This window comes from Pangasianodon hypophthalmus, chromosome 6, assembly GCF_027358585.1.
Source record: "Pangasianodon hypophthalmus isolate fPanHyp1 chromosome 6, fPanHyp1.pri, whole genome shotgun sequence".
In the NCBI taxonomy this organism is placed as follows: domain Eukaryota; kingdom Metazoa; phylum Chordata; class Actinopteri; order Siluriformes; family Pangasiidae; genus Pangasianodon; species Pangasianodon hypophthalmus.
Genome location: NC_069715.1, coordinates 4,327,858 through 4,338,362, shown reverse-complemented (window position 1 = coordinate 4,338,362; position 10,505 = coordinate 4,327,858). Strand labels below are relative to the sequence as shown.

At 40.7% G+C, this 10,505-nt stretch overlaps 1 protein-coding gene across 1 annotated transcript; it reads left to right on the top strand.

Moving 5' to 3' along the window:
• The first annotated feature begins 6,285 nt into the window (after positions 1-6,285).
• On the top strand, positions 6,286-10,166 carry LOC113534736 (extracellular calcium-sensing receptor-like). Its single transcript, XM_026927690.3, has 6 exons — positions 6,286-6,726; positions 6,852-7,143; positions 7,307-8,098; positions 8,244-8,465; positions 8,577-8,700; positions 8,968-10,166. The coding sequence occupies exons 1-6, from the start codon at positions 6,509-6,511 to the stop codon at positions 9,864-9,866; spliced, it is 2,547 nt and encodes an 848-aa protein (XP_026783491.1). The 5' UTR covers positions 6,286-6,508; the 3' UTR covers positions 9,867-10,166.
• The last annotated feature ends 339 nt before the right edge of the window (positions 10,167-10,505 follow it).

The window sequence follows — 10,505 nt, the reverse complement described above, 5'->3', positions numbered from 1 at the left end:
GAGAGACGATCTGCTCTGCACCTAGATAGTATCGGATCCTGAAAAGTTTTTCAGCTATCTGTTTTCCAGTAAATACGTGATCGATTACTTTGATGTTCTGGACGACCAGAGAGCATTGATCAGGTGGGCGACCATTGCATTCAACCCCCAGGCAGAAGGAGTAATGTGTTCATAGCCGCATTCACCACCGCCCATGTGCGTCTCAAACTGTACAGCTACCTGGAAAGGTTGAGGGACAGAGTTCTTTACACAGACACGGATAGTTTAATTTATGTGGTGAAGGAGGGGGAGACCAAGAGTTACGCCTATCAGACAAAGAATAAAAAAAAGTGGTGATGCACGTCAAAGGGATCACACAGACCGTAGAATGTAGTGAGAGAATCGACTTTGACAGCGTCAGAGATCTGGTGGAGGATTACCTAAAGATCTCCGGGGAGGGAGGGGTGCCGGGCGCTATCGAGATCCCTCAGCATGGAATAACTCGTGATAAAAAGGGTTTCTCGTTAAAAAACTCGACATTTCAGAAAAAGTTTCAGGTTGTATACGACAAAAGACAACTCTTTCCAGACGGTACTACTCTGCCATTCGGATATTAATCTATATATATTTTTTTTTTTGGAGGGGCAAATAAATAAATAAAATGTCACATCTCGAGGTTATAGAAGAAACAGATTTCGAACACAGGTTTGTCTGTCCTTTCTCTTGTATAATAGCGGGCCCTAGTGGCTGTGGGAAAACCTGTTTTGTAAAGAGTGTACTGGAATGTTCTGAACGTGTCATGAATGTCGTACCCGAAAACATTGTATGGGTCTACACTTCTTACCAGCCTATGTATGATGAATTGCAGAAAATGAATAAAAAAGATAAAATTTGTCAAAGGGCTTCCTGATTCTTTCGAAGATGAAAACCTGTTTCCTCAGGACTTAAACCATTTGATCATTCTGGACGACGTTATCTTTCAAGCATCCGAACATCCTGAAGTGGTTAAAATTTTCACTCAGTACAGACACCACAGAAACACGAGCGTCATGATGCTGACTCAAAACGTGTTTCAGCGAGGTAAACACAACCGTACCATCAGCCTGAACAGTAATTATCTGGTATTGTTTAAAAACTCTCGGGATAAACTACAGGTGAGCGTATTAGCCCATCAGATCTTTCCTTCACAAAAGGGTTATTTCTTGGAATGTTTCGAAGATGCCACCAGAGATCCTCACGGTTATTTAATCATCGACCTCACCCCGGGGGTGCCCAGACAGATACAGGCTGAGGAGTGGGCTGCTCCCTCACCAGAGCTCGACCGTGTACGTCCCAAAAACGTCATGACGGCTTGTATAAAAAGGAAAGCTCCCTTGCTCACGGCTCTGTACTACGCCGCTCCCCGGAAACATAAAGAGATTCTCAAATACTGCTCTCCCGACTTCGTCAGAACCTTGTGTGAGATCTCTTTAAACCTTCTCAAGGGTAACATCCCCTTAACACCTTCGCAATACAAAAAACTCAAAAAGTGGAGAAAAATTATCAGGCTGTTGGCGGATGAAAAATCCTGTTTAAAGAGCAAACATAGGGTTCTGAAGAAACAGACTGGAGGGTTTCTTTTACCTTTGCTCTCGACCGTCATACCTCTGATAGGGAATCTTATCGGAGGGCTCTCTAGTAGACAATAAAAAATAAAATGACTTTGAAGAAAGCTCGGAAAATGTTTCTCGTCTCACCCCGTCGGTTAAGTGGTCTGACCCGGTCTACGGTCAGAGAAACGGCCAAAGACGATTTGAACGATAAAATGAGGGAGGTGTCAAACGAGCCGGGGCTGAGTTCTGAGTTCTAAAAAATACGACGCTTTGTTGCAGAGATATTTGACGTTGCTGAAGCAGGATCGGCGAGACGAGCGTAGAGTCACTCTGACATTACGGGAGCGAACCGAGGATGGAGAGGGTGGAGATGTTGACGAGGAGGAGAGGGCTCGGATCCCCGCCCGTGTGGGAGATCCACACCCCTCCTCTTCTCCCGCACGAACCGCGCGTGCGTCAGACAGGGGCGATTTCAACCATACGGGCGATGAAGTTTTGAAAAGCCTACCCCCTCGGGGACGCAAGAACGCCGCGTACTCATCGAGAAATTAAAGGAGAGCGGTGGGGGATGGAATTCGAAGGGGGAATTTGTTTATAAGGGTGAGACGGCGAAAGGGTCTCATATGATCGATTTATTCAAACATCTTTCTCTCTCCTATAAGAAAAAAACACCCCCTCCCACCGGTTGGACGCAATTTCTGAATACTTTATCGGAACTGAACGTCCCTTTATCTTCGGTAAATAACCTGCACGCTCGAGAACAATACCGTTCCCTGAAGGAGGGTAGCGTTACCGGTTTAAAATCACATCCTAAAAGCACCTCAGCTTTGTTATCCCCACGATGGATCACACCCCCTGCACCTCTCACCTCTAATAAGTTCGGGAGCAATAAACAAATCGTTCTATCCCCTCGATGGATCGAGTATTCGCAATAATAATAAATGTCTGAGACAATTATTTTGTCAATAAAGAGTTTAATTAATCGAATCATTATGCGTACAGTCTTTCATTTTTCACAACTTGTATTCACATGCGGATAAAGAACAGCAACCCTGCCCCACCGCAGTAATCGCTTTTATTTTTAACCCACATTCTTTCACAAAGTCATACACCATAAGATCGTTTTTTTATCAAGTCCTCGTTGTACAAAGACAATACTTCAAAAGATAAGCCTCTGCACCTATGACACAGCTTTCGATCGAAGATAAAATATACACCGAAATCCGTGATGGCAGACACAGGGCCCATCGAGTTTTTCATCCCCGGAGATGGGGAAAAGTATCTCGATCTGAATGACACCATGCTGCATCTCCACGTAAAAATCACCAACGCCGATGGCACGGACCTGGCCGACGCGGCCGCGGTAGGGCTCATCAATTACCCTCTGAATACGATATTCAGTCAATGCGACGTCATTCTGGGGGACATACTGAATAATTGAATATATAATAGTATAGAATAAAATATAAGAGGTACCAGCAAAAAAACATACTGAATAATTGAATATATAATAGTATAGAATAAAATATAAGAGGTACCAGCAAAAAAAACATACTGAATAATTGAATATATAATAGTATAGAATAAAATATAAGAGGTAGCAGCAAAAAAAACATACTGAATAATCGAATATATAATAGTATAGTATAGAACACACGCGTGCAAAAACTATATAAATATACGTGTCAGCAAAAAAAATCAAACTACAAGCGTATATAATAGCTAGCAGCACAGCAAAAAAAACCACACTGAATAATCAAATATTTAATAGTATAGAATAAAATATAAGAGGTAGCTGCAAAAAACACACTGAATAAATGCATATATGACGGCATGGAATAAAATCAAGTTAACAGGAATAGTGGCAGTCCATGACCAGCTTTATGAAACGCTCTATTCTCTCCTCGTCTGGTTTGATTTCATCGTACATTCGGTAGATGCGCTCGTAGATCGGTCCTCCTGATCTATACCCCAGCAAAAGAATCTCTGCTGCAGGCCCAATTATGTCGCCCTCGCACGTCTCGTAAAACCCGTAGCTCTCCATATATTTCTCAAGGGCTTGGACGAACAGTGAGTTCCACAGCATCTGCATCACACTGTGAAAGCAGGTCTGATATATGTCGTCGGGTGGGTCGAGCAAGCACGTGTGTTGTCTCTGGCTAGGATGGCTGATCTGACAACCGTTGCATTTGGCTTCAGCGTACATTCTCAGAACCTTGTTGAGTAAATGAAGCACAGCTGATTCCAGACATTTGAAAAACTCGATCCTCTTCAACCAGCATGTGAGCGGCGCGTCAGGGTCGTCGATGAACGTCGGCAACGGGTCATCCGATCCGCAGGGTGAGTTCTCATTCGAAGGAGTGTCCTGAACCTCCATCCCCGCAGGATCCTCGTCAGCGTGCTCCGTGACAACAGTCTCCTCGTGCCCCGAGACGACAGGTTCCTCGGAGCGAGGGGGTGAAAGCTGTTGCGAGAGCTCAGGGCTCGGGGGAGGGGTCGGCGGCAAAGGAACGGCGTAAGGATGGTTGGACATTCCGTCTTCTTCTTCTATACCCCTCAACACGATCCGGGTAGGCCTGATTCTCTTGAGCGTGCGTTCACAGCGGTCTTCCATATTTCTCTTTCTCTCTCTCTTTTGCTCTTCTCCTCTCTCGGGCGAGTCTGCTTTTATTCGCTCAGGGCATCGCTCCACTCACGACAGCTGCGAAAGAGCGAAGTAATTTTATAGTCAATCTCCCCCATCTTTTCCCTCCACGTTACAAACGGCACGTTCAACACGGTATGAAAAACACCACAGTCCGAGCTGAAAAGATCCAGGACAAAGTACTCTCTGGGTTTCTTACACACCCCTTCTCTCTCCATGTTCTCCACACAGCGACTGGCCCTGTAGAACCAGCGAGCTGTACCTGAGGCTCTAGTCAACCATAAAGCCATAAACTTGACTTTTCGCTCTGAAACCTCCGCGGTGCTGGGAAAAGTCTCCGGGAGAGAGGCCCTCCCGTTCCCTCTCCATTTTCCTTCATCCTTGTCAAAGTTCTCAAGGACAACCTTCTTTAACACACCCCAGTCGTTAGAGGATAACGAGGCTAGACACGTCGAGACCCCTGGTCTCTCTCCACACTTCACCTGATAAAGCTGCAATTCCCCGGTTTCGTATCTAAACACATAGCCCCATCATCCACCCTGTCCGCAGAAATCCAGAGGCCATTCCTCACACAACGGACCCGCCGGCGGTGCTTGAGTGCCGCGAAGATACGCGCTGGTTTTCCACGGGCCGTTTTTGTCAGAATCTTGAAAAATCGAAATAATAGTCTCAGTGATAATAGAACACCCGTGATGGGTCATTAATCCTCTTTTTGCATATAACAGGGATACCGTTTATGTTTCAAAAATAAATAAATAAATAAAGTATTAATAAAAGATCAGAAATCGCATGATACACGGGAAAAGGGGGAAAAAAGTTTAAGACCGGAACGGCATGACACTAGCCGCCTGAAATCCGACCTCGTGCGCCGGCCGGATAATTTGCAAGGGGCCCCAGACCAGGGGGTGAGGGGGTGAGAGAGAAAGGGGGTTGAAGCGCGTGAACGGACCCCCGCACGGAACACAGATGTGCGTGAACGGATCCGCAAAAATTAGGGAGGGGGATCGGGGCGGGACATCTGGAAAAAAAGAAGAATCTCATCGGTCGAAAGGGGGGCGGGACTTCCCGCCACGGTGCGCTCTGATTGGATGAAAAACTGTCAAAATGCAGTTTGATGAAAGGGGGTTAGTTTATTCTCTCACAATCAAACTATAAGGAAAATAAATATTTTTTAAAAACAAAAAACAAGATTTGTTTTATACTTCCAAAAAAAAAACCAATACAATTGGTACATTAGTATTTTTCTAGTACACAAATAATTTTCCTTTTCTTTTTTTATTCAGCACAAAAAGGTTGTATGGGCATATATGGACATATGTGGCTTGCAATCAGAGTTGAGGAGCACTGACAAAATGAGAAATTGGACCAGTGCCAGTATAGTATTGTTCAGAATCTGAAATACATGTATTATATCTTAATGTATTGATGGCTAGTAGTATTTTTGTATACTTGACAGGCCACCTGATGGTGTTGTTTTGTTTTTCTATTTAAGTATATAAAGGGAAATTTGTTTGTTGTATTGTTAAATGGCAGATTAGTAGAGTGTTCTGCAATTCTTATATGACTGTAAAAGATTCAAGCAAATTTGAATCTAAACACATTACAACCTGAGGTGTACCAAGTGCAAAAATTTAAGTTCAATTTGAGGACAAACTTGGCATGGAACTGTTGCTTTTTGTTTCTTTCATGGGACTGCTTGCTTTTCCAACTGTTCTGTAAAGTCATATGAAAAATTAGTCCTTCCTCTGGACTAATATTATGTCATAAAAAATATGGTCTATATGCAGGATTCACTTGAAGGAAAATTCTACCCACAATAACTGTTGGTAGCCTAATGAGAAAGCAGTCATAAGCTCATTTACATTTGTTATAAAATTTTAGCAGTATATTCTATGGGGAGAAATGGTCCCTTTCGAGAGATTTTTCATTCAAAGTTGAGAAGAGCTGCAAAACAGGCATAATGACATAATGATAAATATCCAGAGCCATCACAAAAACAGCAATACAACAATAAAATGAAAGAAAAAAGACACTCTATAAGAATAAATACAACTACACAAAAGACAAAGAGAAAATTAATAGCTAGTACTAGGCCACCATAAAAAAATACAAGCTAAAAAAAGAGGCCTAGCTTTTTAGTCACACCTCCTTCATCCCACCAGTGTAATGTTCCCATAGAGAATTTTTTTCCATTTTTTTTTATAAATACCACACAATCATTCTGAATCAACCAGCTAGGACAACAGATCTTGCAGACATAACTGATATCACCATTCTATAGATGAATAAGTAGATGGAGCCTTTACTCTTTACACTTTTACATATGGTAATGGCCATAATCAATTTTTCCAGAGGTAATGGGACTACCTGTACACTGCAAGGAGAACCTGCATATCCACAGATATGGAAGGATGGTGATATCATTGTTGGAGGGGCTTTCCCTTTTCATAGTAATTGGGAGATCACAGACTTGTCTTATTTGGTCATGCCACAACAAATGAAGTGTGTGAGGTAAGAACCTGACCATGTCAGACATTGATCATCTATAATACTAAACAACAGTACATGACCCACAATTGGAAAGTGGGGCTAATCCTAAAATAATATTATTGTATTTTCTCTGATTTTTAAAACAGTCTTGATTTCAGAGCCTTTCAGTATTCGCAATCCTTGATCTTTGCAATAGAAGAGATCAACAACAGCTCCTCTTTACTTCCTGGGATATCACTCGGTTACAAGATCTATGACACCTGTAGTTCAGCCGCATTGGGGGTTAAAGTAGCCATGGCACTTGTTAATGGAAATGAGAACTCAGTCTTGGATGAACACTGCACAAAGCCATCCCAAGTGCAAGCCATAATTGGCGAGACATACTCTTCAGTGTCCATGGCTATTGCAAAGAGTATAGGACCTTTCAGCATTCCCTTAGTAAGGATTATGTAATTTTTTTACTGTAAAGTTTTCTCAAATTTAACAAACTGCAAAAAAAAAATTACCCTGTAAAATTCTTTTGATGTCTTGTGTCATATGGCAGTTAAGTGATTATTAATAATTATGCCTGTGATATAATTTTTTGTTAATATATTTTTAGATCAGTCATTACTCTACCTGTGAGTGTCTCAGTGACAAAAGGAAATATCCCTCATTTCTACGCACTATTCCTAGTGATTACCACCAGACCAGAGCCTTGGCAGAGATGGTCAAGCACTTTGGCTGGACCTGGGTGGGAGCAATAAGAAGAGATGATGATTATGGTAACATCGGGATGGCTGCATTTACTGAAGCTGCAAAGCAGTTGGGCATCTGCTTAGAATATTCCCTTCCATATTTTAGAACTTACTCAGATGAAAAAGTACTGAATATCATTGAGCAAATCAAAAGCTCCACTTCTCGAGTGATAGTTGCATTTCTTGCTCACTGGGACTTGGAAATCTTGCTCCACGTATTTTTTGAACACAACATAACTGGATACCAGTGGGTGGGAACTGAGGGCTGGATCTCTGATTCAGAACTAGCCGCAAAAGATAATCACCATATACTGCAAGGAGCCATAGGATTAGCTATCCCTAAAACGACAGTGACAGGTCTAAAGGACTTCATTCTAGATATAAAACCATTAAAATCTGTTGGCAGTGACATTTTTACAAAATTTTGGGAAGCATTGTTTAAGTGTAAATATGCCATGCAAAATGATTCAGTGGACTCTCCATTGTGTACGGGTGATGAGAAACTCTCTGAGATGGAAAACACCTTCACTGACATGTCCCTAATGCCTATTTTCAGTAATGTTTATAAAGCAGTATATGCCATTGCTCACACACTACATGAACTACTTGGCTGCAAACAAACATGTCCTACAAAGAAGCAGCCTGATCCTTTCACAGTGAGTAAATAGTGCTGCTAAGACATCGATTTTGCAATGCAGCTAAATCAATTAACAAAATGCTACTCTTTAACCTGGAATATACTTGGTACTTGCAATACTGTTTAGCAATTTTAATGTGAAATAATTATTTCTATTTCTTCAGTTTCTAGAAAATCTCAAAAAAATGCATTTTAAAACCAAAGAGGGTGAAGAAGTGTTTTTTGATAAAAATGGTGACCCTGCAGCAAAGTATGATATAATAAACTGGCATGTGAAGGAAGAACATGAATTTGTTACTGTTGGACTTTATGACTCATCCATAACTGGTCATGATCGATTAGCAGTAAATATGGCCTCAATTGTATGGGCACAAAATACCCACCAGGTGAGTACAAGTGAACTGCAAATTACAATTGTATTTGCCTTAATAAATGCTTTCCTAATATGCTATCCTAATGAAAGCACTGAAATACATAAATGCCTTTCTCATTCATAGGTGCCAATATCAGTATGCAGTGAGAGCTGTCCTCCTGGAACAAGGAAAGCTGTACAGAAAGGAAAACCTATTTGCTGCTTTGACTGCATACCATGTGCTGAAGGAGAGATCAGTAATATGACAGGTACTGAGACTTCTAAAAAGAGAAACAAACTACAAAATTATTTCTGTTGTGAATATTCTAGAAGATATGTTAATTCACAAAAAGTTTAAACTCTGCACAAGTTGTGTTTGGTTGTTTTAAGAGACAAGTAAAGAGAATGTATTTTTTTGTAAGGGAAACAGCTCAGCTTCTTTGTAGAATTTAATTTGTATTATACAATGCTGATTACTTCCCCATGTATCTAAACTTCCTGTTTTGTCATTTATTTTATCTCTCACTTTGTGACAGATTCCATTGAATGTAATCAATGCTATCAAGATTACTGGTCAAATCCTCAGAAAGATCAATGTATCAAGAAGGAAATTGAATATTTGTCCTACAAAGAAACTATGGGAATTTTGCTAACAGCTGTTTCTATTATTGGTGCATTTATGACAATGGTAATAGCAATCATATTATTTAGACATAAAAATACTCCAATAGTCAAGGCCAACAACTCTGAGCTGAGCTTCCTGCTGCTCTTCTCTCTGACTCTGTGTTTCCTTTGTTCACTTACTTTTATTGGTCAGCCCACTGGTTGGTCCTGTATGCTGCAACACACAGCGTTTGGGATCACCTTCGTCCTCTGCATCTCCTGTGTACTGGGGAAAACAATAGTGGTGTTAATGGCCTTCAGGGCTACACTTCCAGGCAGTAATGTCATGAAATGGTTTGGGCCTCCACAGCAAAGACTCAGTGTTCTTTTTTTCACTCTCATGCAAGTCCTTATTTGTGTGCTTTGGTTGGCAATATCCCCTCCTTTCCCCTTTAAAAACCTAAAAAGCTACAAGGAAAAGATCATTCTAGAATGTCATTTGGGCTCAACTATTGGTTTCTGGGCTGTGCTGGGCTATATAGGTTTTTTGGCTATTTTCTGCTTTGTTTTGGCTTTCCTGGCACGGAAGTTGCCTGATAATTTTAATGAAGCCAAATTTATCACATTCAGTATGCTAATATTCTGTGCAGTTTGGATCACTTTTATTCCAGCTTATGTTAGCTCTCCTGGAAAATTCACTGTAGCAGTGGAGATATTTGCCATTTTAGCATCAAGCTTTGGCTTGCTATTCTGTATATTTCTTCCAAAGTGTTACATAATAATACTGAGACCTGAGAAGAATACTAAAAAGCAACTTATGGGCAAAGTGTAATTTATATGAACTAGCAGCCAGTGTGTACACATGTTTGTATGTGGGCTGTTATGTTAAAGTATGACTGTTCTGTGTGCTTCCTTCTATGAAGGGAGAACCATGATGTCTCAGACTGCTACCACCACTAGACACAGTACAAACAAGAATTTGTTCACAATCAGGAAAGTAATTCATATTATCATTAACTATCACAAATATTTTTGTTATTGGAAAAGCTTGTTCTACCAGAGTAAAAATATGTCATGACCAACATGTAAAGTTTTTTTTTTCCCCAGTTATATTAGATTGCATTCTCTTGTATGGGCGCTACAATAAATGTTTGACAAATTCATAGACTAATAACCCCTTAAACTCCCAAAGGGTTGGCTTCATATTCCTCACTCTTGTATCAACATACCTTTTCTGTTAGGTTTAAGGTAGTTATTGAGTCATTTATAGCAGTCACTGAATAATATGGTTTAATATTATTTACCTAATGCAGTTTATTATGCAATGTGGAATAACAATAAGTGAAATTCCTTCTATGCGCTTTGATACACAATTCTTCTAGTTAAAAACATGTATTAACTCTCTATTGATTGACTTTATCACTTCTGTAAGCACTGGAAGTTCATACTATCATGAACATGCATTTGGAAA

Coding starts and splice junctions, on each gene's coding strand:
- LOC113534736 (XM_026927690.3), top strand. CDS start 6,509: ATGGAGCCTTTACTCTTTACACTTTTACATATGGTAATGGCCATAATC. Junction 8,099..8,243: donor AGCAGCCTGATCCTTTCACA/GTGAGTAAATAG, acceptor CTATTTCTTCAG/TTTCTAGAAAATCTCAAAAA. Junction 8,701..8,967: donor AGAGATCAGTAATATGACAG/GTACTGAGACTT, acceptor ACTTTGTGACAG/ATTCCATTGAATGTAATCAA.